Source organism: Pelodiscus sinensis, chromosome 32 (assembly GCF_049634645.1).
Source record: "Pelodiscus sinensis isolate JC-2024 chromosome 32, ASM4963464v1, whole genome shotgun sequence".
Taxonomy (NCBI): Eukaryota; Metazoa; Chordata; order Testudines; family Trionychidae; genus Pelodiscus; species Pelodiscus sinensis.
In genome coordinates this window covers 3,782,179-3,808,794 of record NC_134742.1, presented here as the reverse complement: position 1 = coordinate 3,808,794, position 26,616 = coordinate 3,782,179, and the positions used below count along the sequence as shown (strand labels likewise).

At 57.9% G+C, this 26,616-nt stretch overlaps 1 protein-coding gene across 1 annotated transcript in view; it reads left to right on the top strand.

The window, feature by feature from the left end:
* LOC102446064 (C-type lectin domain family 2 member B-like) overlaps nucleotides 1–25,734 on the top strand; it is a 33,460-nt gene extending 7,726 nt beyond the window's left edge. Inside the window, exons 3-6 of the mRNA XM_075913763.1 lie at nucleotides 21,866–21,970; nucleotides 22,320–22,504; nucleotides 23,458–23,561; nucleotides 23,796–25,734. Coding sequence (XP_075769878.1) covers nucleotides 21,866–21,970; nucleotides 22,320–22,504; nucleotides 23,458–23,561; nucleotides 23,796–23,925 — 524 coding nt within the window. The 3' untranslated portion in view covers nucleotides 23,926–25,734. The remainder of the gene's footprint in view (nucleotides 1–21,865; nucleotides 21,971–22,319; nucleotides 22,505–23,457; nucleotides 23,562–23,795) is intronic.
* Nucleotides 25,735–26,616: the final 882 nt, after the last annotated feature.

Genomic DNA, 26,616 nt, shown 5'->3' with positions numbered 1-26,616 from the left:
ATCAAGTCTGCTAGACCTCCCTCACGATCCAATGACGATGCAACATGGCCATCTTTTTTCCCACCGTTTGCATCCTTTCTTATCACAATGGGAATCCATAAAGTCAAACTGTTCGGTGCTGGAAACGACCTGAGTAGGATATAGTGTCCCCTTTACTTCTATCCCTCCCCCCTTTCTCCCACCCTCTACCCCAGTGATTCCCAACCTTTTTCCCATGGAGGAACCCCTTAATTAATTTTTCATGTCCTGAGGAACCCTACCTATGAAATGGTTTGCTTGGGCAGAAAAAGTTGACAGCGGGGAGCGTAATTCAATTACTGCTAAATTATTGTCAAGAAAATGTATTTGTAAAGAGCTGTTATCTATGTCAGCTTACATTGTAAGAAAAAAAATGTATTTATTTATTCCACGATTTCTTGCGGAACACTAACAATGGTCTGCGGAACCCCAGGGTTCCGCGGAACCCTGGTTGGGAAACACTGCTCTCCCCCATCCCTTTTCAGGGACCCTTCTCACGAGGCCCTACTAAAACAGGAGATCGGTCGCCTCCTCGTGACTTGGGCCGTAGAAAGAGGACCCGAGGAATTTCATGGAAGCGGGTTCTACTCAAATTACTTCTTGACAGAGGAAAAAAACGAGGGCTTGGAAACCAGTCCTTGACCTCCTGCAAACTGAACAAATTTCTCAAGCAACACTGACTCAAGATAGTCACGCTAACCACAATTATTCTGGGGTTAATCAACGGGACTGGTTCGCAACCCTCAACCTGCAAGATTCTTACTTTCATGTCACCATTCATCCAGCACACAGGCGTTACATGTTTTACTCTCGGACCAGACCATTAACAATACAAGGACCTACTTTTTGTCCTTTCATCGGCTCCCCGGGTATTTTCAAAGGTACTAGCAGTGATCGCTGCATACCTCAAACAACAACACGTCATCATTTTTCCATACCTCGACGACTGCCTGATAGAAGGGGCATCATGGGAGGAAACCACCTCCATGATGAACATAACCAGAGCCCGCTTTGGTCTTCTAGGCCTTCTAATCAACGAACAGAAATCAACGCTGCACCCAGTCGAAGACAAAGTTTATTGGCGCTCGCCTAGATTCAAGCTCAGCCCATGCATACTTACCTTGACAACACTTCATAGCTATACAAGACCTCATAAACACGATATCCGTGACCCCTTCTACCACGATACTCACCTGCCCCCGGTTGATGGGTCACATGAACATAAGGACATAAGAACGGCCGTACTGGGTCAGACCAAAGGTCCTTCTAGCCCAGTATCCTGTCTGCCGACAGTGGCCAGCACCAGGTGCCCCAGAGAGGGTGGACCGAAGACAATGATCAAGCGATTTGTCTCCTGCCATCTCTCTCCAGCCTCTGTCAAACAGAGGCCAAGGACACCTTTTTATCCCCCGGCTAATAGCCTTTTATGGACCTAACCTCCATGACATTATCTAGTTTCTCTTTAAACTCTATTATAGTTCTAGCCTTCACAGCCGCCTCTGGCAAGGAGTTCCACAGGTTGACTACACGCTGTGTGAAGAAGAACTTTTATTAGTTTTAAACCTGCTACCAATTAATTTCATTTGGTGTCCTCTAGTTCTTCTATTTAGGGAACTAATCAATAACTTTTCTTTATCGGCCCTCTCCACACCACTCATGATTTTATAAACCTCCATCATATCCCCCCTCAGTCTCCTCTTTTCTAAACTGAAAAGTCCCAGTCGCTTTAACCTCTCCTCATATGGGACCCATTCCAAACCCCTAATCATTGTAGTTGCCCTTTTCTGAACCCTTTCCAAGGCCAAAATATCTTTTTTGAGGTGAGGAGACCACATCTGTACACAGTATTCAAGTTGTGGGCGTACCATAGTTTTATACAGGGGCAGTAAGATATTCTGGGTCTTATTTTCTATCCCTTTCCTAATAATTCCTAGCATCCCATTTGCCTTTTTGACCACCGCTGCACACTGCGTGGAAGTTTTCAGAGAACTGTCCACAATAACTCCAAGATCAATTTTCTGATATGTCATAGCCAAATTAGCCCCTATCATACTAAACCTATAGTTGGGGTTATTTTTCCCAATGTTCATTACTTTACACTTATCCACATTAAATTTCATTTGCCATTTTGTTGCCCAATCACTCAGTTTGGTGAGATCTTCTTGGAGTCCCTCACAGTCTGCTTCTGTCTTGACTATCCTAAACAGTTTGGTATCATCTGCAAACTTTACTACCTCACATGGCTTCAACTATTTACGTATTCCATCATGCCCATCTGTACTTTTGTTGCTTTCAACGCTGGATAGCAACCGTGTATATCCCATCCCGTCACTCTTGAAACGAGAGAGTTACCATATGTAACGCGGGAGCCCGTCCTGCTCCCCGCCGTGAGTCTGCTTGCCCCCCTTTTAACGTCCCTCTCACCACTTGTGCTCCTCCGCTTCCCTCCTCCTCGTGCTGCGTGCCTCTCCTCCAGTGCCCTGTGCCTCCTTCCTCCTCTGTTCTCCTCTCCTCTCCTCCTCCGCTCTTTCTCCCGCCTCCGCTCTCTCCTCCTTGTCCGCTCCTTCCTCCTCCACTCGCTCTCCGTCTCCCTCCTCGCTCCTCCGTGCTCTCCCCCTTTCCTTCCGCTCCCTCCCCCTTTTGAATTCCCCGCCGGCGTCCGGCCCGGGTGACGCAATGCGCCACGTCACCAGGCTCCACCCCCGCCGTGCGCCTGTGCCCGGTGACGTCAGCCGTCACGTCGCCGAGGCTCCGCCCCCGCCTCACGTTACTGTCCGGGCGTAGCCCCGCCTCCGCCGCGCCGCCCGTTATCCGGGCCGCGGCAAGGGAGCAGGCCCCGCAGTGCCGCCGCGCTCCCTGGGTGGCGCCCAGGAGGGACAGCGCGATCGCGGGCTGAGTGCGGGGCGGGCCGCTGGATGGGGTGCGGGGGCGGCGCGCCCCGTCACACACCTCCCCCTCCAGGTTCGCCCGTTCCTCCCCTCGTGTCTCTGGGGTCTCCTCGGGTATTCTGGAAAAAAAGTCTGCGTTCCCGTGGTCCTTCCCCGCCCGGTGGCTCACTTTAAACCGGTAGGGCTGCAGCGCCAGGTACCACCTCTGGATGCGGGGGTTGGCGTCCTTCATAGCCTGGAGCCACCGGAGGGGTGCGTGGTCGGTCACCACCGTGAACGTACTGCCTAGGAGATAATATCGTAACATGTCAACGGCCCACTTAACCGCCAAAGCCTCTTTCTCTATCGTTGAATACTGCTGCTCCCGCGGGAGTAGCTTGCGGCTCACATATACTATAGGATGTTCTTCCTCTCCTTCCCCCTGGGACAATACCGCACCGAGCCCGTGCTCGGAGGCGTCCGTCTGTAAAATGAATGGGCGGGAAAAGTCAGGCTGCGCCAGTACGGGGGCTTGAGTTAGCCTCTGCTTTAGGGTCTCAAAGGCCTGGGCGCACTCGGGGTCCACCGCACCCTCTTAGGTGGACTACGAAGTGAGGCTGCCGGGGAGGAGGAGAGAGGTACGATTATACCACATCAACCTCTTGAAGGAGTGGAAGACCGCCGAAGGACTACTGGTCACCCCATATCCCCCGGAGCCAGAGCTCGGGCCAGCTGTAGAGGACCTCCAGGGGGAGGCTCAGGTAACGATGGGGCCCGAGTTGAATCCAGTACAGCGGGGAGAATTACAGCGAGTGGCCCAGAGGTTCGCGCCATTTTTCTCCACTCAACCCGGCCGCGTCCACACCACGCATCACCACATCGCTACCCGGCCAGGCCATAAGGTGCGAGACCAACACAGGCCCCTCCCTAGGAAGATGTGGGAAACAGTCCAGCGGGAACTCCAGACCATGCTAGAGATGGGAGTGGTGGAGGAATCTCATAGTGAGTGGAAGAGTCCCATAGTTCTAGTCCCGAAGCCAGACGGCACGACGCGATTCTGCATCGATTTTCGGAAAGTGAATGCCATCTCGCGGTTCGATGCCTACCCGATGCCCTGAACCGAGGAGCTCTTGGAACGGCTCGGCCAAGCGGAATACTTCTCCATCCTGGACATGACGAAAGGGTATTGGCAGATCCCCCTGACACCAGCCTCTAAGGAGAAGACGGCCTTCCCTACACCATGGGGCCTGTTTCAATTCGTGACCATGCCATTCGGACTGCATGGGGCAGCGGCCACGTTCCAACGATTAATGGACCGATTGTTACAGCCCCATCACGCCTACGCAGCCGCATATATAGATGACGTGGTGATCTATAGCCCAACGTGGACGGCCCATCTGCAGCATTTAGAAGCCGTATTGAAGTCCCTGAAGGAGGCCGGCCTCACAGCCAACCCGCGGAAATGCCAGCTGGGACGCCGGGAAGTAACCTACTTGGGGTACACGGTCGGGCAAGGGACAGTACGACCGCTGGTGGACAAAGTGAAAGCCGTGCAGGAGTGCAAGACACCCGCAACCAAAAAGCAGGTACGCCAGTTCTTGGGGCTTGCGGGGTACTATCGCCGGTTTATCCCCGGTTTTGCGGACATTGCAGCCCCTCTATCTGACCTCAGGAAAAGTACCCAGCCGAACAAGGTACAATGGTCAGCGGACTGTGAGGTGGCTTTCAGGACACTGAAGGACCAGCTTACTAAAGCCCCGGTCCTGTTCCACCCAGATTTTTCAAAGCCCTTCCTACTGCAAACGGATGCCTCAGAAAGAGGCTTGGGGGCAGTGCTGTCCCAACAGGCAGAGGGAGGGGAGCACCCGATAGTATATTTGAGCCGCAAGCTCTTCCCACGAGAACAGAACTACGCTACCATAGAAAAGGAGGCACTGGCAATAAAGTGGGCTATAGACGCCCTAAGATATTATTTATTGGGCAACACGTTTCAGGTGGTGACAGACCATGCCCCCCTGAAATGGTTAAATAGCATGAAAGAGACGAACCCCCGTTTAATGCGGTGGTATCTATCTTTACAGCCGTACAATTTCAGTATAACCCATCGCCCAGGGAAGGCGCACACGAATGCTGATTTCCTTTCCAGAGTGGGGGAAGAAGAGACGGGAACGGGCGAGGGGATAGGTACCCACTTAAGGGGGGGGGGGGGTGTGACGGGGCGGCCCCGCCCCGCACTCAAGCCCAGGGAAACCACCTGGGGCCGGGGGCGGAGAGGGCCCCACCCACACAGCCCTACTGGGCATGCTCCAAAGGGAGCAAAGGTATAAAAGGCTGCGGGCCTGCTCAGAAGGGGCAGACTGCGACCCGAGCAGGAGCTAGCGACCACTGGCCAGAGAGGGAGTCGCCAGGGGAGCTGAGCGTGCTGCTGCCGGGCCTCTGCCGGGCTCGGCCCCAACGCCGGAGCCGCCGACCGACCACCCGCGACCCGAGTGCGGGAACGGACCCCGCCAACTCTGCAGCTGCCAGGGGGAGGACCACTACAGCCCATCGACCGGCGCCGACAGGTGGGACCGCGGCAGGCTGCGAGCAAGGGGTAGGAAGCGACCCAGGGCAGGGAGCTGGAGAAGCCCCTGAGGGCTCGGGGCGTTGCGGGGAGGAGCCCCCGCCGAGCCAGTGGTGGGAACCGCCCGAAACTACTAGGGCCCTGGGTCGGGGTCCGGTGGAGAGGGAGGGCCCGGACCCCCCTACCCCTGCTGCCTGAGACCCTGGCACGTGGGAGCAGGGTAACAAACTGCAAACTGTGGACTAGGCCTCTGGGCCTGCAAACTGGGAACTAGGCCGCTGGGCCTGCAAACTGGGAACTAGGCCTCTGGGCCTGCAAACTGTGGACTAGGCCGGGAGGCCGTATTTCCCCTAGCACAGGGGCATTGTACTTTGCGACTAGGCCGGTGGGCCGTATTTCCCCTACGAGAGGGGCAGTGTACTTTGAGGGCTAGGCCCAGACGGGCCGAGTTAGGCCTCGGATGGGGGTGGCAACCCCAAGACAGGGGCGAGCCCCCCGACACTCCTCCACCCGTGGGTGTTTTTTTTTTTGGTGAGTTGTTTTGGGGTTGTGCGCTTTTATCTAGAGTTCAATAACCACATTCTCCACCACATGAAACGCGGGAGCCCATCCTGCTCCCCGCCGTGAGTCTGCTTGCCCCCCTTTTAACGTCCCTCTCGCCACTTGTGCTCCTCCGCTTCCCTCCTCCTCGTGCTGCGTGCCTCTCCTCCAGTGCCCTGTGCCTCCTTCCTCCTCTGTTCTCCTCTCCTCTCCTCCTCCGCTCTTTCTCCCGCCTCCGCTCTCTCCTCCTTGTCCGCTCCTTCCTCCTCCACTCGCTCTCCGTCTCCCTCCTCCCCTCCTCGCTCCTCCGTGCTCTCCCCCTTTCCTTCCGCTCCCTCCCCCTTTTGAATTCCCCGCCGGCGTCCGGCCCGGGTGACGCAATGCGCCACGTCACCAGGCTCCGCCCCCGCCGTGCGCCTGTGCCCGGTGACGTCAGCCGTCACGTCGCCGAGGCTCCGCCCCCGCCTCACGTTACTGTCCGGGCGTAGCCCCGCCTCCGCCGCGCCGCCCGTTATCCGGGCCGCGGCAAGGGAGCAGGCCCCGCAGTGCCGCCGCGCTCCCTGGGTGGCGCCCAGGAGGGACAGCGCGATCGCGGGCTGAGTGCGGGGCGGGCCGCCGGATGGGGTGCGGGGGCGGCGCGCCCCGTCACACACCTCCCCCTCCAGGTTCGCCCGTTCCTCCCCTCGTGTCTCTGGGGTCTCCTCGGGTATTCTGGAAAAAAAGTCTGCGTTCCCGTGGTCCTTCCCCGCCCGGTGGCTCACTTTAAACCGGTAGGGCTGCAGCGCCAGGTACCACCTCTGGATGCGGGGGTTGGCGTCCTTCATAGCCTGGAGCCACCGGAGGGGTGCGTGGTCGGTCACCACCGTGAACGTACTGCCTAGGAGATAATATCGTAACATGTCAACGGCCCACTTAACCGCCAAAGCCTCTTTCTCTATCGTTGAATACTGCTGCTCCCGCGGGAGTAGCTTGCGGCTCACATATACTATAGGATGTTCTTCCTCTCCTTCGCCCTGGGACAATACCGCACCGAGCCCGCGCTCGGAGGCGTCCGTCTGTAAAATGAATGGGCGGGAAAAGTCAGGCTGCGCCAGTACGGGGGCTTGAGTTAGCCTCTGCTTTAGGGTCTCAAAGGCCTGGGCGCACTCGGGGTCCCACCGCACCCTCTTAGGGGCCGCGTTCCTGGTTAGGTCCGTCAACGGGGCCGCCACGGACGCGAAGTCGGGCACAAAACGCCTATAATAACTGGCGAGCCCCAAAAACTGCCGGACCTGGCGCTTCGTGCTCGGGGGGGGATAATTTCGTAATGCCTCCATCTTCCCGATTTGGGGTCGTATCTGTCCTCCCCCCACCGTGTACCCCAAGTACGACACCTCCCGCTGGCCAAACTGACACTTCGCGGGGTTAGCGGTGAGCCCGGCTTCCTGAAGGGAGGATAATACCGCCTCTATTTGCCGTAGGCGTTCGGTCCAAGTTGCGCTGAAGATGATTATATCGTCGATATAGGCCGCTGCGTATGCCCCGTGAGGCCGGAGGACTTGGTCCATTAGCCTCTGGAACGTGGCAGCGGCGCCATGGAGGCCGAAGGGCATCCGTTTAAATTGGCATAGGCCGAACGGCGTGGAGAACGCGGTTTTCTCGCGGGCCTCCTCCGCCAGTGGGATTTGCCAGTACCCTTTCGATAGGTCGATAGTGGACAAGTATCGGGCATTCCCCAGCCGCTCCAACAACTCATCTATCCTCGGCATTGGGTAGGCATCGAACACAGACACTGCGTTGACCTTCCTGAAATCGATGCAGAATTGGGTGGTGCCATCCTTCTTAGGGACCAGTACGATGGGACTTCTCCACGCGCTGCGGGATTCTTCGATCACCTCCCACCGCAGCATTTTGTCCACCTCGTCACGTACCGTTCCCCACAGTTTCCTGGGCAGTGGCCTGACCGGCTCCCTCACGGGGCGACCGGGTGCGGTCACGATGGGGTGCTGGACCAGGTCGGTCCGTCCTGGTGTCTCTGTCAGGACCTGAGAGAACCTCCACAAGGTTTCTTGTAGTCCCCTGCTCTGCCCTGGCGTGAGGCCTGGGCCCAGGTGGGGCCGGGCGGCCACCTCTTCTTCCCTCGGTTCTGAGCCCCACCCCGCCAGGGCCTCCCGGGACCGCCACGCTTTAAGCAGGTTGACGTGATAAATGTTGGTTGTCTTCCGTTTCCCGGGCATCCTAATCTCATAGTTCACGTCCCCGACTCTCCTGATCACCTCGAAGGGGCCCTGCCAACTAGCTAACAGTTTTGAGGATTGTTCGGGCAACAGGAGGAGAACCCTATCCCCGGGCTGAAAGGTGCGCAACCGGGCATTCTGGTTATAGTAGCGGGCCTGCTTCCCCTGCGCCTCCTCCAGGTTGCGCTTGGCGAACTCACCTACCCGACGTAGCCTTTCCCTGAGCCTCAGGACGTACTGCACTGTCCCTTGTACTCGGGTCTCCTGCGCCTCCCAGGCCTCTCTCACTATATCCAGGATCCCTCTGGGCTGCCTACCATACAGGAGCTCGAACGGGGAGAACCCTGTGGAGGCTTGGGGTACTTCCCTTATTGCGAACAGGAGTGCCGGCAGGGCTCGGTCCCACTCCTTAGGCTCCTCTTCCACGAATTTCCGGAGCATCCCTTTGAGCGTCCGATTGAACCGCTCCACGAGCCCGTCGGTTTGTGGGTGGTAGACCGATGTCCTCAAGGTTTTTCCCCCAGCAGGCGGCACAGTTCCCTCATGAGCGCCGAGGTGAAGTTCGTCCCTTGGTCGGTGAGGATTTCTCCTGGTATGCCTACTCGTGAGAAGATCTTAATCAGTTCGTTCGCGAGCGTGGGGGCGGTAGCGTTCCGAAGTGGTACGGCCTCGGGGTAGCGGGTTGCGTAGTCCACTACCACAAGGATATACTGGTACCGGTTCTTCGTCCGCTCTAAGGGTCCTACCAGGTCCATGGCGATCCTCTGGAATGGGACATCTATCACCGGCATTGCCACGAGCGGGGCCTTGGTTACCCTCCCTGGTCCCATTCTCTGGCATTCCGGGCAAGATTCGCAAAAGTCTTTAGCCGCCCGGTATATGCCAGGCCAATAGAACCGCTGCAATAGGCGCTGCACCGTTTTCTCATACCCCAGGTGCCCGCCCCAGGGGTTGCTGTGGGCCAGGTCCAACAGCCGCCTGTGATGTAGCTTCGGTACGACCAGCTGCGTGATCACCTCCCCGTCCTCTCGTCCCTCAGTGATCCTATATAGGCGGTCGTCTTGGATCTCAAAGCGTGGGTAGCCCCTTTCTCCCTCTGCCCCGGTGGTCGCGTTCTCCCATGCTTGCTGCAGGAGGGGGTCCTCCCTCTGTTCCCGGACGAAGTCGGGGGACCACTCACCCTCTATGTCGGTCGGGTCCTCCCCGGCCCTAGTTCCCGGCTCCCTCATTGGGGCCTCTGCATCTTCCCCGGCCAATGCGGCTTGATCTCCCTGCCACTCCCGGAGGGCCTGCCCGAACCCGCTCCAGTCTCTTCCGAGGAGCACGGGATATATTAGTCCCGGTACAAGGGCGACGTAGGCCCTCCCTTCCGAACCCCCATCCTTTAAGTGCACCCAGGCAGTGGGGTATGGCTCGACGCGTCCGTGTACGCATTGGACGAACACGGGGGGCCCCCGGGGCTCCCTGGGGGAAACTAGGTCAGCCCGGACCAGGGTCTGGCCGCAACCTGAGTCCACGAGGGCGGTGACTACCTGGCCCTCTACCTCCACCTGACGTAATATCCTTCCCGCGGGTTGGGGCCCCGACCTGTTCTGCCCTGTCATTACCTGCGTGAAGGAGCAGTCCATCAGCGGGCAGTCCCGCTTGAAGTGTCCCTCTTGGCCGCATTGGTAGCATGCTCCCCCGGGGCCCTGTGCCGGGGGCGGGTTGATCTTCCGCTCTTCCAGGGCAGCTGGGCGGGGGATTGGCTCCTCCCTCGCAGGGCGGCTCCACACCGGCGCTAGGCGTCTGCCCCCACCGCGGCTGGGGCTGAGGGGGGCACCCGGTCCCCTTGTCTCCCCTTGCCGGGGCGGGGGTCTGGTCTCCCTTGCTGCCCCGCTGGAGTGTTCCCCTCGGGACCCGAGCCCTTCCCGGCCCCCCTCGGCCGACATATAGTCCTCCATTAAGGTTACCGCGTCGGCCAGAGACGTAGGGTGGTACCGTCTCACCCACCGCTGCCCTTCGCCCGGAAGGATGTGTATAAACTGCTCCAGGACCACCTTCTCTGCTACCTGGGGCCCTGACCGCTGCTCGGGTTCTAACCAGCGCCAACACGCCTCCCTGAGCCGTTGTGCCACGGCTCGCGGGCGGGCCCCCGGGGCGTATTTTTCCTGCTGGAACCGCTGTCTATAGGTCTCGGGGGTGACCCCTAGCTGGTCCAGGACTGCCTCTTTCACTTTGTAATAATGTAGGGCGTCTCGTGGATCTAGACTCCGATAGGCCAGCTGAGCTGGGCCGGTAAGGTACGGAGCTAGCAGCGTAGCCCAATGTTGTTCTGGCCACCGGGCGGCTGTGGCTACTCTTTCGAAGGTGACCAGAAAGGCCTCGGGATCGTCGGCAGGGCCCATTTTAGTCAATCTTACGGGGAGCTGGGCTAGGGCCCCACCCTCCGCCCCTTCCCCCACGACCGCTGGGGCTGGCCCCCGGCCCGCATTTTCCCACTGTCTCACCCAGTGGTCCTGTTGCGCCCGGAACTGCTCCGTCACGTCACGCAGCAGTTGGGCCTGCTGCTCCCGATGCTGCGTGGCCAACTGCTGGAGGAGGGCCGTCTGCTGTTGCTGCTGCTGGTGTTGATTGTCCGTCAGCCATTTGAACACGTCGGCCGCGTCCATGGCTCCGCGTTGCGCTCAGTCACGGCTCTACTCGGCTGTGCGTCCTGTTACACCGTAACCTCCTTGTGACGGGGCGGCCCCGCCCCGCACTCAAGCCCAGGGAAACCACCTGGGGCCGGGGGCGGAGAGGGCCCCACCCACACAGCCCTACTGGGCATGCTCCAAAGGGAGCAAAGGTATAAAAGGCTGCGGGCCTGCTCAGAAGGGGCAGACTGCGACCCGAGCAGGAGCTAGCGACCACTGGCCAGAGAGGGAGTCGCCAGGGGAGCTGAGCGTGCTGCTGCCGGGCCTCTGCCGGGCTCGGCCCCAACGCCGGAGCCGCCGACCGACCACCCGCGACCCGAGTGCGGGAACGGACCCCGCCAACTCTGCAGCTGCCAGGGGGAGGACCACTACAGCCCATCGACCGGCGCCGACAGGTGGGACCGCGGCAGGCTGCGAGCAAGGGGTAGGAAGCGACCCAGGGCAGGGAGCTGGAGAAGCCCCTGAGGGCTCGGGGCGTTGCGGGGAGGAGCCCCCGCCGAGCCAGTGGTGGGAACCACCCGAAACTACTAGGGCCCTGGGTCGGGGTCCGGTGGAGAGGGAGGGCCCGGACCCCCCTACCCCTGCTGCCTGAGACCCTGGCACGTGGGAGCAGGGTAACAAACTGCAAACTGTGGACTAGGCCTCTGGGCCTGCAAACTGGGAACTAGGCCGCTGGGCCTGCAAACTGGGAACTAGGCCTCTGGGCCTGCAAACTGTGGACTAGGCCGGGAGGCCGTATTTCCCCTAGCACAGGGGCATTGTACTTTGCGACTAGGCCGGTGGGCCGTATTTCCCCTAGCACAGGGGCATTGTACTTTGCGACTAGGCCCAGACGGGCCGAGTTAGGCCTCGGATGGGGGTGGCAACCCCAAGACAGGGGCGAGCCCCCCGACACTCCTCCACCCGTGGGTGTTTTTTTTTTTTTTTTTTTTGGTGAGTTGTTTTGGGGTTGTGCGCTTTTATCTAGAGTTCAATAACCACATTCTCCACCACATGTAACGCGGGAGCCCGTCGTGCTCCCCGCCGTGAGTCTGCTTGCCCCCCTTTTAACGTCCCTCTCACCACTTGTGCTCCTCCGCTTCCCTCCTCCTCGTGCTGCGTGCCTCTCCTCCAGTGCCCTGTGCCTCCTTCCTCCTCTGTTCTCCTCTCCTCTCCTCCTCCGCTCTTTCTCCCGCCTCCGCTCTCTCCTCCTTGTCCGCTCCTTCCTCCTCCACTCGCTCTCCGTCTCCCTCCTCCCCTCCTCGCTCCTCCGTGCTCTCCCCCTTTCCTTCCGCTCCCTCCCCCTTTTGAATTCCCCGCCGGCGTCCGGCCCGGGTGACGCAATGCGCCACGTCACCAGGCTCCGCCCCCGCCGTGCGCCTGTGCCCGGTGACGTCAGCCGTCACGTCGCCGAGGCTCCGCCCGCGCCTCACGTTACTGTCCGGGCGTAGCCCCGCCGCGCCGCCCGTTATCCGGGCCGCGGCAAGGGAGCAGGCCCCGCAGTGCCGCCGCGCTCCCTGGGTGGCGCCCAGGAGGGACAGCGCGATCGCGGGCTGAGTGCGGGGCGGGCCGCCGGATGGGGTGCGGGGGCGGCGCGCCCCGTCACACACCTCCCCCTCCAGGTTCGCCCGTTCCTCCCCTCGTGTCTCTGGGGTCTCCTCGGGTATTCTGGAAAAAAAGTCTGCGTTCCCGTGGTCCTTCCCCGCCCGGTGGCTCACTTTAAACCGGTAGGGCTGCAGCGCCAGGTACCACCTCTGGATGTGGGGGTTGGCGTCCTTCATAGCCTGGAGCCACCGGAGGGGTGCGTGGTCGGTCACCACCGTGAACGTACTGCCTAGGAGATAATATCGTAACATGTCAACGGCCCACTTAACCGCCAAAGCCTCTTTCTCTATCGTTGAATACTGCTGCTCCCGCGGGAGTAGCTTGCGGCTCACATATACTATAGCATGTTCTTCCTCTCCTTCCCCCTGGGACAATACCGCACCGAGCCCGCGCTCGGAGGCGTCCGTCTGTAAAATGAATGGGCGGGAAAAGTCAGGCTGCGCCAGTACGGGGGCTTGAGTTAGCCTCTGCTTTAGGGTCTCAAAGGCCTGGGCGCACTCGGGGTCCCACCGCACCCTCTTAGGGGCCGCGTTCCTGGTTAGGTCCGTCAACGGGGCCGCCACGGACGCGAAGTCGGGCACAAAACGCCTATAATAACTGGCGAGCCCCAAAAACTGCCGGACCTGGCGCTTCGTGCTCGGGGGGGGATAATTTCGTAATGCCTCCATCTTCCCGATTTGGGGTCGTATCTGTCCTCCCTCCACCGTGTACCCCAAGTACGACACCTCCCGCTGGCCAAACTGACACTTCGCGGGGTTAGCGGTGAGCCCGGCTTCCTGAAGGGAGGACAATACCGCCTCTATTTGCCGTAGGTGTTCGGTCCAAGTTGCGCTGAAGATGATTATATCGTCGATATAGGCCGCTGCGTATGCCCCGTGAGGCCGGAGGACTTGGTCCATTAGCCTCTGGAACGTGGCAGCGGCGCCATGGAGGCCGAAGGGCATCCGTTTAAATTGGTATAGGCCGAACGGCGTGGAGAACGCGGTTTTCTCGCGGGCCTCCTCCGCCAGTGGGATTTGCCAGTACCCTTTCGATAGGTCGATAGTGGACAAGTATCGGGCATTCCCCAGCCGCTCCAACAACTCATCTATCCTCGGCATTGGGTAGGCATCGAACACAGACACTGCGTTGACCTTCCTGAAATCGATGCAGAATTGGGTAGTGCCATCCTTCTTAGGGACCAGTACGATGGGACTTCTCCACGCACTGCGGGATTCTTCGATCACCTCCCACCGCAGCATTTTGTCCACCTCGTCACGTACCGTTCCCCACAGTTTCCTGGGCAGTGGCCTGACCGGCTCCCTCACGGGGCGACCGGGTGCGGTCACGATGGGGTGCTGGACCAGGTCGGTCCGTCCTGGTGTCTCTGTCAGGACCTGAGAGAACCTCCACAAGGTTTCTTGTAGTCCCCTGCTCTGCCCTGGCGTGAGGCCTGGGCCCAGGTGGGGCCGGGCGGCCACCTCTTCTTCCCTCGGTTCTGAGCCCCACCCCGCCAGGGCCTCCCGGGACCGCCACGCTTTAAGCAGGTTGACGTGATAAATGTTGGTTGTCTTCCGTTTCCCGGGCATCCTAATCTCATAGTTCACGTCCCCGACTCTCCTGATCACCTCGAAGGGGCCCTGCCAACTAGCTAACAGTTTTGAGGATTGTTCGGGCAACAGGAGGAGAACCCTATCCCCGGGCTGAAAGGTGCGCAACCGGGCATTCTGGTTATAGTAGCGGGCCTGCTTCCCCTGCGCCTCCTCCAGGTTGCGCTTGGCGAACTCACCTACCCGACGTAGCCTTTCCCTGAGCCTCAGGACGTACTGCACTGTCCCTTGTACTCGGGTCTCCTGCGCCTCCCAGGCCTCTCTCACTATATCCAGGATCCCTCTGGGCTGCCTACCATACAGGAGCTCGAACGGGGAGAACCCTGTGGAGGCTTGGGGTACTTCCCTTATTGCGAACAGGAGTGCCGGCAGGGCTCGGTCCCACTCCTTAGGCTCCTCTTCCATGAATTTCCGGAGCATCCCTTTGAGCGTCCGATTGAACCGCTCCACGAGCCCGTCGGTTTGTGGGTGGTAGACCGATGTCCTCAAGGTTTTTCCCCCAGCAGGCGGCACAGTTCCCTCATGAGCGCCGAGGTGAAGTTCGTCCCTTGGTCGGTGAGGATTTCTCCTGGTATGCCTACTCGTGAGAAGATCTTAATCAGTTCGTTCGCGAGCGTGGGGGCGGTAGCGTTCCGAAGTGGTACGGCCTCGGGGTAGCGGGTTGCGTAGTCCACTACCACAAGGATATACTGGTACCGGTTCTTCGTCCGCTCTAAGGGTCCTACCAGGTCCATGGCGATCCTCTGGAATGGGACATCTATCACCGGCATTGCCACGAGCGGGGCCTTGGTTACCCTCCCTGGTCCCATTCTCTGGCATTCCGGGCAAGATTCGCAAAAGTCTTTAGCCGCCCGGTATATGCCAGGCCAATAGAACCGCTGCAATAGGCGCTGCACCGTTTTCTCATACCCCAGGTGCCCGCCCCAGGGGTTGCTGTGGGCCAGGTCCAACAGCCGCCTGTGATGTAGCTTCGGTACGACCAGCTGCGTGATCACCTCCCCGTCCTCTCGTCCCTCAGTGATCCTATATAGGCGGTCGTCTTGGATCTCAAAGCGTGGGTAGCCCCTTTCTCCCTCTGCCCCGGTGGTCGCGTTCTCCCATGCTTGCTGCAGGAGGGGGTCCTCCCTCTGTTCCCGGACGAAGTCGGGGGACCACTCACCCTCTATGTCGGTCGGGTCCTCCCCGGCCCTAGTTCCCGGCTCCCTCATTGGGGCCTCTGCATCTTCCCCGGCCAATGCGGCTTGATCTCCCTGCCACTCCCGGAGGGCCTGCCCGAACCCGCTCCAGTCTCTTCCGAGGAGCACGGGATATATTAGTCCCGGTACAAGGGCGACGTAGGCCCTCCCTTCCGAACCCCCATCCTTTAAGTGCACCCAGGCAGTGGGGTATGGCTCGACGCGTCCGTGTACGCATTGGACGAACACGGGGGGCCCCCGGGGCTCCCTGGGGGAAACTAGGTCAGCCCGGACCAGGGTCTGGCCGCAACCTGAGTCCACGAGGGTGGTGACTACCTGGCCCTCTACCTCCACCTGACGTAATATCCTTCCCGCGGGTTGGGGCCCCGACCTGTTCTGCCCTGTCATTACCTGCGTGAAGGAGCAGTCCATCAGCGGGCAGTCCCGCTTGAAGTGTCCCTCTTGGCCGCATTGGTAGCATGCTCCCCCGGGGCCCTGTGCCGGGGGCGGGTTGATCTTCCGCTCTTCCAGGGCAGCTGGGCGGGGGATTGGCTCCTCCCTCACAGGGCGGCTCCACACCGGCGCTAGGCGTCTGCCCCCACCGCGGCTGGGGCTGAGGGGGGCACCCGGTCCCCTTGTCTCCCCTTGCCGGGGCGGGGGTCTGGTCTCCCTTGCTGCCCCGCTGGAGTGTTCCCCTCGGGACCCGAGCCCTTCCCGGCCCCCCTCGGCCGACATATAGTCCTCCATTAAGGTTACCGCGTCGGCCAGAGACGTAGGGTGGTACCGTCTCACCCACCGCTGCCCTTCGCCCGGAAGGATGTGTATAAACTGCTCCAGGACCACCTTCTCCGCTACCTGGGGCCCTGACCGCTGCTCGGGTTCTAACCAGCGCCAACACGCCTCCCTGAGCCGTTGTGCCACGGCTCGCGGGCGGGCCCCCGGGGCGTATTTTTCCTGCTGGAACCGCTGTCTATAGGTCTCGGGGGTGACCCCTAGCTGGTCCAGGACTGCCTCTTTCACTTTGTAATAATGTAGGGCGTCTCGTGGATCTAGACTCCGATAGGCCAGCTGAGCTGGGCCGGTAAGGTACGGAGCTAGCAGCGTAGCCCAATGTTGTTCTGGCCACCGGGCGGCTGTGGCTACTCTTTCGAAGGTGACCAGAAAGGCCTCGGGATCGTCGGCAGGGCCCATTTTAGTCAATCTTACGGGGAGCTGGGCTAGGGCCCCACCCTCCGCCCCTTCCCCCACGACCGCTGGGGCTGGCCCCCGGCCCGCATTTTCCCACTGTCTCACCCAGTGGTCCTGTTGCGCCCGGAACTGCTCCGTCACGTCACGCAGCAGTTGGGCCTGCTGCTCCCGATGCTGCGTGGCCAACTGCTGGAGGAGGGCCGTCTGCTGTTGCTGCTGCTGGTGTTGATTGTCCGTCAGCCATTTGAACACGTCGGCCGCGTCCATGGCTCCGCGTTGCGCTCAGTCACGGCTCTACTCGGCTGTGCGTCCTGTTACACCGTAACCTCCTTGTGACGGGGCGGCCCCGCCCCGCACTCAAGCCCAGGGAAACCACCTGGGGCCGGGGGCGGAGAGGGCCCCACCCACACAGCCCTACTGGGCATGCTCCAAAGGGAGCAAAGGTATAAAAGGCTGCGGGCCTGCTCAGAAGGGGCAGACTGCGACCCGAGCAGGAGCTAGCGACCACTGGCCAGAGAGGGAGTCGCCAGGGGAGCTGAGCGTGCTGCTGCCGGGCCTCTGCCGGGCTCGGCCCCAACGCCGGAGCCGCCGACCGACCACCCGCGACCCGAGTGCGGGAACGGACCCCGCCAACTCTGCAGCTGCCAGGGGGAGGACCACTACAGCCCATCGACCGACACCGACAGGTGGGACCGCGGCAGGCTGCGAGCAGGGGTAGGAAGCGACCCAGGGCAGGGAGCTGGAGAAGCCCCTGAGGGCTCGGGGCGTTGCGGGGAGGAGCCCCCGCCGAGCCAGTGGTGGGAACCACCCGAAACTACTAGGGCCCTGGGTCGGGGTCCGGTGGAGAGGGAGGGCCCGGACCCCCCTACCCCTGCTGCCTGAGACCCTGGCACGTGGGAGCAGGGTAACAAACTGCAAACTGTGGACTAGGCCGCTGGGCCTGCAAACTGGGAACTAGGCCGCTGGGCCTGCAAACTGGGAACTAGGCCTCTGGGCCTGCAAACTGTGGACTAGGCCGGGAGGCCGTATTTCCCCTAGCACAGGGGCATTGTACTTTGCGACTAGGCCGGTGGGCCGTATTTCCCCTACGAGAGGGGCAGTGTACTTTGAGGGCTAGGCCCAGACGGGCCGAGTTAGGCCTCGGATGGGGGTGGCAACCCCAAGACAGGGGCGAGCCCCCCGACACTCCTCCACCCGTGGGTGTTTTTTTTTTTTTTTTTTTTGGTGAGTTGTTTTGGGGTTGTGCGCTTTTATCTAGAGTTCAATAACCACATTCTCCACCACATGTAACGCGGGAGCCCGTCCTGCTCCCCGCCGTGAGTCTGCTTGCCCCCCTTTTAACGTCCCTCTCGCCACTTGTGCTCCTCCGCTTCCCTCCTCCTCGTGCTGCGTGCCTCTCCTCCAGTGCCCTGTGCCTCCTTCCTCCTCTGTTCTCCTCTCCTCTCCTCCTCCGCTCTTTCTCCCGCCTCCGCTCTCTCCTCCTTGTCCGCTCCTTCCTCCTCCACTCGCTCTCCGTCTCCCTCCTCCCCTCCTCGCTCCTCCGTGCTCTCCCCCTTTCCTTCCGCTCCCTCCCCCTTTTGAATTCCCCGCCGGCGTCCGGCCCGGGTGACGCAATGCGCCACGTCACCAGGCTCCGCCCCCGCCGTGCGCCTGTGCCCGGTGACGTCAGCCGTCACGTCGCCGAGGCTCCGCCCCCGCCTCACGTTACTGTCCGGGCGTAGCCCCGCCTCCGCCGCGCCGCCCGTTATCCGGGCCGCGGCAAGGGAGCAGGCCCCGCAGTCCCGCCGTGCTCCCTGGGTGGCGCCCAGGAGGGACAGCGCGATCGCGGGCTGAGTGCGGGGCGGGCCGCCGGATGGGGTGCGGGGGCGGCGCGCCCCGTCACACCATACCTCCGGATGTTTTTGCACCTCTAAGATGAACTTAAAAAACAACAAATAGTCTGGTAGCATTTTATAGACTAACAAAACATGTAGATGGTATCGTGAGTTTTCGTGGGCACAGCCCACTTCAGACAGTCTCCTGGCAGGGGTGTCATTCCATGAAACCAAGCCCATGTTACAAATTACTACAGACACATCTCTCCTAGTCTGGGGTGCCTATGTGAACGACCACGTGGTCCAAAGCAAATGTTCTCTGCATAAGACGTCATTGCACATCAAGCTCCAGGCTGAGGGCAGTAAGAAATGCATGCACACATTTTGTGCCCAGTATTCTGTGTGGTACAGTTTGAATCTTTACAGACAACATTTCCATGATGTTTTATATAAACAGACAAAGCGGCACCCGCTCAGTATGTGGAGAAGCCATCTGCCTATAGAACTGGGGCATCCGCAACTCGGTTACACTCATAGCACCGTACACACCAAGGCGGAGTCCCTGAGCTGCAACTTCACTGAATTACATCCAGAGGTCACCAACTCAATAGTCTACCAGTGGGTGTGCCTATCAATAGACCTCTTTGCTTCTCCCCAGAATACAAAATGCCCCTGATTCTGCTCCCGAGCAGGACTCGGCAAACACTTACCGTGGGATTCATTTCTGATCCAACGGACAGCTCCTGTGTATTATGTTCTCTCCCCCCCTCCCTTTCACCCCATACCTCTTATTCTCAGGGTCCAAAGTATTTGCATGGACGGGGCTTATGTAATCCTGATCGCTTCATAATGATCACGCCAGACCTGGCATGCATACCTGCACCGGCCAGCAGTTCAACCTCCCTACCCATTGCCACGCCGATGGGACCTTCTCTCTTAGAACCACGGGAAGATGTTGCATCCACGACCACAAATTCTTTGTCTCCAGGCGTGGCTTCTCTCTGGTTCACAGAAGTAGAAGACCGATGTTCTCAGCAGGTGAAGGATGTTCTCAGTCATAGCAGGAGACCGTCTACGTGAAAGACTTACCTGCAAAAATGGGCACAGTTCTTTCAGTGGTGTCAGAGCTGAGCGAGACCCTCGAATGTCCCCACTGAACTCCATCCTGGACTACATGCTAGACCTTAAGATGTTGGGGCTTTCACTCTCTTCTCTAAGGGTAGGTCTACACTAGCCCCCTAGTTCGAACTAGAGTGATTAATGGAGGCATTCGAACTTGCAAATGAAACCCGGGATTTAAATATCCCGGGCTTCATTTGCATGTTCCCGGGCGGGCGTCATTTTTAAATGACCCGTACTTAGTTTGGATTAACTTCTGACTGCTGTGCGTAGCCGCGGGCAGTCAGTTCGAACTACGGGGCATTTAAAAATGGCACTCTCCTGGGAACATGCAAATGGAGCCCAGGATATTTAAATCCTGGGTTTCATTTGCAAGTTCGAATGCCTACATTAGTCACTCTAGTTCGAACTAGGGGGCTAGTGTAGACATACCCTAAGGGTCCACCTTTCTGCACTAACAGGTTTTCACACCTCTGTAGATGGTTTCTCCATATTTGCACATCCTGTCACAAAAAGGTTCCTCGGGGGCCTCCACAACATATACCCGCCTCATAGGACCCCGTCCCCATTATGGGACTTGAACTTTGTTTTGGATTGTTTGACCAGGCCCTTCTTTGAACCATTGGTCACTGTGGCGCTCACCTTCCTCTTTACAAAGGTCTGCTTTTTGCTAGCTATCACTTCAGTGAGGAGAGTCAGGGAACTTGGGGCCCTTATGGCAGAACCCCCATACATGGTTTTCCTAAGAGACAGAGTCATATTGAGACCTCATCCTGCATTCTTAGCAAAAGTTTGTACAGCATTTAACATGAATGAGCCTACTGCGTTACCTATCTTTTCCCCAAAGCCCCTCGCCTCACCACGAGACGCGAGCCTACGCATTCTAGATAGCTGATGAGCATTGGCTTTCTTTTTGGACAGAACACGAGTATTTTGTAAATCTCAAAGGCTTTTTATTTCCATCGCTGAACACAGTGGATATTGACCTGCATAGTTAGGTGTCATACTCTGGCCAACAAGCCTCTACAACATCCAATATGAGCACGTTCTAGTCGGCTACTGCAGCTTCCACAGCCTTTTTGAACAACTTTCCCTTAAGAGACATTTATCGAGCTGTTCCACGCTCATCAGACCACACTTTGGCTAAACACCATGCCGTCTTTCCAGAACTAATGTCCGATTCAGCGGTGGCTACCGCAGTTTAGTCCACCACTGCCAAACAATGACCCTGACTCCCTCCATCCAGGTTGAATACTACTCTGTAGTAGGGATGTAATAGTGCAGCCGATTAACCTATAATTAAAAGCTTATTGGTTAATGTTCTAGACTACATGCATTTCCCTCCCCCACCTCCACCGACAATTTTTTTAGCAGGCTGGTGAGCAGCCCTGCTCAGTTCTGTAGTGGCCAACAGTGGAACATCCACGGGGACATCACTTGAAGAAGAAAAGGGAGTTACTCTCTTTGTGCAGTATCGACTGTTCTAATGCCCTTTTAGTATTTTGTGTTTCTCTTTATTTTAACTTATTTTATTTTTAATAGTAATCACTTAGGGTGCGTCTACACAGCAGGGCTTAATTCAAAATGAGCTACATCAATTGTTTAGCTTATTTTGAAATTGAAATTGGGAGTGTCTACAAAGCACTTATTTCGAAACCGAGCACTCTCCCTCCGACTTTCCTTATTTCTCATACAATGAGGATTACAGGAGTTGGAGTAAGAAGTCCTCCAGCTTGACAGTGTTTTGACACTATTTCAAACTAACTGCCTACTCTGTAGACATTACTAAGTTATTTTGAAACTTTAGCATTTTCATATATATCGTAGCCCAATGTCCGTGACTCTGTAACGCTGGAATGCTGGCATTTGCCTCTGGGAGGCGCTGTTGCCCGAGTCACGTCCTTCACCTCCCGCCATGGCACTCGGCTGACTTCTGCACCGCTCAGCCGGGCTGCCGTGGGGGAGCAAGCAGCGCAAGCTTGGGCGCCATGGTCCCTACGCAGCACCCATGTTTCACGAGGCGTAAGGGATGGGTTGGCAAAGCTTCCCCAGCCGACAGAGCCGCGTCTAGACTGCCGCGCTGTGCCGGGTCAGCTGATTGCCAGCACACCATGGCGGCCATGTTTATTGTAATGAAGCAGGGATTATTTAAATCCCCGCTTCGTTGCCTGTGCTGGGTAAACTAGGTTACATGGCTCCGTCGAGGGAGTCATGTAGTCTAGACATACCCATAGTGCAGGGGTGGTCAATATGCAGCTGCATGGGTGAAAGTGCTGATTTATTATTTGTGCTTTTTATTTTTTTGTATATGTGAATATGATATTTGTTAGTAACTGGTGGGTGTCACCTCAGTATTGGTGCACAAAGCAAAACTCACTCCGCTCACAGATGGTAAATCTTAGCAGGAACGCTGATCAAAATATTCGCTCGAAGCTTTTCTCTCTAGTTACAAACTATCCCCCTTCACAAGCAACTTCCAGGTGATGCTGTGAGCGCTAACGTCTCCGTCTCTTACAGGTTGGCTCTCTGCATTGAAAGCCCGGATACGTCCACTGAGCCTGGGTTTCAACTTCATTTGTATCATCGTCATCACCATCCTCATCGTCCTCATCACCCGCCCAGGTGAGTGTGGAGCCTGCACTGACCATATCTCTGCGCCTGGTGCTCAGGGTCTCCCTGGTAGCATCTGCGCCTGCAGGGGGCAAAACTGGGCTGTAGCAAAGGAGCCCAGGGCAGGAAATGTGGCTCCAACCCAGAGCATGCGGGGGCAGGAGGTGAGGGGGGCAGCGCTGGCCTCTCCTTGTTGCAAAGGGGAACATGCCTTGGTACAGGCTCAGCTAACCCTGGAGCAGAGCGTGTGTGTGTGGAGGGGAGAGGGTCGGTTCCTTGTTACAGTGTCACTAGAGACGTGTTCTCTTGGGTACAGAGGGAAACGGGCAAATCTCTCACCCTGCTGCTTTCTCATCTCCAGCCAAGACATATGAGCTGTGCCCGGCTGGTGCTCCCTGCCTGCTGGCCGCCTGCCCCTTCGACTGGATCGGGTACCAGGGGAAGTGTTACTATTTCTCAGAGCTAGAAGCCAACTGGACCGAGAGCCAGAAGAACTGCTCTGCCCTCGGTGCTTCCCTGGCTGGGATTGATTTGCAGTGGGAAATGGTGAGAGAGATTCTGGGCTGCAGGGGATGGGGGTGCCAGAGGTGGCTCTAGTCTGGGCTTGTCCTGGGGCTGGACTGGTCCCAGAAGCTGCTTGAATTCAGGGCAACTTCCCCAGCCCAGAACAGCTGGAGCTCTCAGTGCTCCGCCCAGACCCATCCCCCCAAGACACTGGGCACGGAGTCGGACCCACGTGGGGCTCATGTGCCGACCCTCTGCTCCCGGAGAATTCCCAGCAGGGGAATCCAGATGCTTCCCAGCCCCTTTTATGTGACAGGAGCAGCCTTGCCAGCCCAGCATTTGGTAATCGTGCATGGGGCTCTTCAAAATCATGTGACTGACTTTATAGCTCTGAGCTCTTTAGGGGTGAACGAGTTGGTCTGTAATTGGAAAAACGTCAACAACAAATAGTCTAGTAGCACCTTACAGGCTAACAAAACACATAGGTGGTGTCATGAGCAGTCACGGGAACAGCCCACTTCTTCCATGAGCTCTGAGAGTGTTACGTTCCCGTGTTGTAGCTTTTAGTGGGTCACATTTTCTCTGCAGCCACAAGGGCTAGAAACTCACCTTTTAAGTGAAAGACGAGACTCTTGTAATCTGCAGGAGCTGGGGAGTTAAGAAAAGGACCAAACAGCAGGAGACTCTCAGTAAAATCGGGAGACGTTGCTAAGAACGCAGGTGTGTTCAGGGTCTGGATGCAGCTAAGAATCCGAGCCGTTAAATAACGGAGCTGGTTGAAAATCGGAAATTGCATCAGCTGGGAAATTCTGATCATTTGACATTTGTTTTCCTTCTGAAGCAGGGCAAAATCAAACTTCCCACTGCCTGTGGGTGTCATTCCTTGGTGCAGAATTCCCAGCCTATGGGCTCCCTGTCCAGTGCCCTGGGTAGGTTGCAGAGAACCCAGAGAGGCAGCTGTCTAATGTACGTTGGCTTTTATGTTTTGAACAAAGGATTTCCTGAGACTCCATAGAGGATCCTTAGACTACTGGATCGGGCTCGACAGAGAACGGGGCCAGACCTGGAAATGGGCCAATGGCACCGACTTCAACAACTGGTGAGTCCCCTTTTCTTCTGTTAACTCAGTAAATGTTGCATCTTGTATTTAAAACAAGAGAGCGGCCTTGAGGTTACAACCTGGGCCTGTGATTTGGGCAATGGGGGTTCAGTGCCTGGCTCCTTCCTACATTTGCAGCGTGACTTGGGGTGACTTGCTCGGGGCTGGTTTTTCACTACTAGGAAGCTGCTCCAGCAGCCGTGGAGGGTTGTTCATGGTTTGTTGCTGTTGCAGGTTTCCGATCGCAGGAGAAGAACAATGCGCTTATCTGAGCGGCAGTGTGGTCGCCAGTTCAAGCTGCGGGAACATTCAACGCTGGATCTGCAGCAAACCTGCCCACAAACTAGAAGGCGAAATGAAGTGACCATGGCCTGGATGAAGTGGCCTGGGTGAAGTGGCCAAGTCCTGTCAGCGGGGCTCTGCCAAGCGGCCTCAGCGTGTGCGGCTCTCGATGTGCTGGCGAAGGGGGCTGCCCCAGCAGCAAGGAAGAGAGACACTCGCTGAGGGACAGCACAGAGCTCCCCGCTGAGAGTCTCTGCCACCGATCGGCCTGTTTGAGGCTCTGAGACACGCCAGGGATTTCACATGGAAGCCACATCATGGGATGTCTCCTCTGGCTCTCTTCCAGCAGCTGCCCCATCCTGAACTCAGAGAGGGATGCTGGTCTGGCCAAGGCTGCAGCTCTAGTCTGGAGCTTTCTAATGTGCCAGAAGGGGCTGAATCCCCAGCTGTGCCCCAGGCACTGGCTCTTGCCACCCCCCCGCCCTCACAGTTCCACCCTCCCTCTGCCCCTCGCCCCGCCCCTCCTCTGCTCTGCCCTCACCCTTACCCCTTCCCACCCAGTTCCACCCCTCTCCTAAGCATGCCTCATCCCTGCTCCTCCCCCCTCCCAGCCTCCCACACACCACAGAACAGCTGTCAGGCAGGTAGGAAGCCCTGGGGGAGAGGAGGGAGCTGGTAGAGAGGCTGCTGGACAAGGATATAATAGTGAGGTCGATTGAAAAACAAGCCAAAGCGAATAGGTTAATCTATAGATCACACGCATTTCCCTCCTCCCCCAACCAGTAAATTTTTAGCAGGTTGGCCAGCAGCCCCGCTCATGCCAATTCCCAGAACTCACCTCCCCCCAGACAGGGGCTGCTGACACTCCACATCGCTGCCTCTGTATCAGAGGCAGGAGCACAAAGCGACAGGGAGCCAGTCCAAGAGGGGAGCTGCTTTTTAAACTGGCTCCCGTCATGGACCAGCTCCCACCTGGCACCCTGCACTGCTGCCTCTAATACAGAGGCAGGAGCATGGAGGGGCGGGGGGCTCCTCAAGAGTGGGGCCGGAGTGCACAGGCTGCTGGCCCCACCCTGGGAACTAAAGAATAGTGGAGTAACCAATCAGAATTCATGCAGTTACTCGACTAGTCAATTAACTGGTATTTCACATCCCTACTCAGCACCAGGGCTGAAAGTAACTCAACATTTCTGACTGGTCCTTTCCTGTAGCTCCCCGGGGCCCTGCCAGCTGTGTAAATAGCTCCCTACTGGCTTTTGCCGCAGCTCAGCCGGCTTTTGCTGGAGCTGCGCGCCACAGCGCACCTGCCTACTTTCACTGCCCCTCAGCACCCACCATTTTTACTCCATGAGTGTTCCATTCCCAAAGTACAGGCAGCTGCCATGTCCTTCACAGGCAGCCTGGTGGGACAGGTGGCAGCAGGCTCTGCTGGGAGCGGCCACAGGGGATAAAACCCCAAGCTCTGGCCTCTGGAACAGGGAAGGGAGGGGAAACTTTTGACTTGGAAACTGGCAGAGAACAGCTGAGTCTGTAGTATCCTTCCCAATCAGAGACCCAGGGTGGGAGCCGCAGGGCTGGGCCAGTCACCAGTGATGTACTGCAGGGCTGGCTGGAGATGAGCTGTCCCTGCAGCCATGGAGCGAAGTGTCCGGGTGAGTCCTGCAGCCTGGGGGAAGGACTCACACTCCTGCAGCTGATTGGAGGCCCTGCTGAGAGGGCTGGGGGAGCATGGAAAGAAGCCCTGGGCATGAGGGGAACGCTGGACCAGGCTAGGACATACGGGTGTGTATGTGCCTAGCGTGTTTATATTGGTATATAACTTGTAACAATGTACATGTGTATAGCAGAAAATTTGTAAAGTTTTCTAAATATATATTTTCATCTATAATCAGCTTCCCTCAGGGATGCTTTAGTTTTGTGAGCCTTAAGTCCTTCTAATGAATGCCAGTGGAAATAGGATAGGGATAGACAGGAAATAGTTAAAATAGGAAAACAAGTTTAAAATCACTTAGAAAAGTGAGATGTCTGCAGGTCACCCGGGCTTCTTGAAACGCATCCTAGAGCAGTGTTTCTTGGCCAGTGGTACGAGTACCCTTAGAGGCACACGAGAGAAGTCGGGGGGTACCTCAACACAAGTGAAATTTGGCAAAAGTATGTCTGGGATTTGGCCCTGCAAAGGAGATCAGGGAGAGGGTGGTGACATGTGCCTGTCAAATTGACCATTTGAAGCTTCACAGCTGGACACTGACAACTGCTATGCGCATGCAACATTACCCCCACCTCCACCAGCAGCTCAGTACAATGCATCCCCATGGCCCCTTCCCGGTGGTGCTGTGGAGAGGAGCTCAAAGGCAGTGACGCGGCACAATAAGCTTTGCTCCACGTCAGTGGTGTAGCAAGGGGATAGGGTGGGCAGTTGCCCCTAGGCACCACACTAGGGGGGCACCAGGCTGGGGTGGGAACGCACAGCCCCATGGGGTGAGCCTGGTGCTGGCAGGCCACTTGCTCCTTGCAGACAAGCCACTGAGGCAGGGCTGGGCAGCAGAAGCGGGCGCTTCAAAGGTCAGGTTACCTTGGTGCCTTGGCTCTGGGGGAGGGGCAGGGCATTGGTTTAGAGCAGTGGGTCTAGGGGTGCTTGGTTCTGGAGGAGGGCTGGGCGCATTGGGTGGCGGGGGCAGGTTGAGGGTACTTTTTTTTTTTTTTAAAGAGGTATTTTATAAATAAAGGTTGAGAAACACTGGCCTAGACTACTCACGGAGCTGATCAAGGAGCT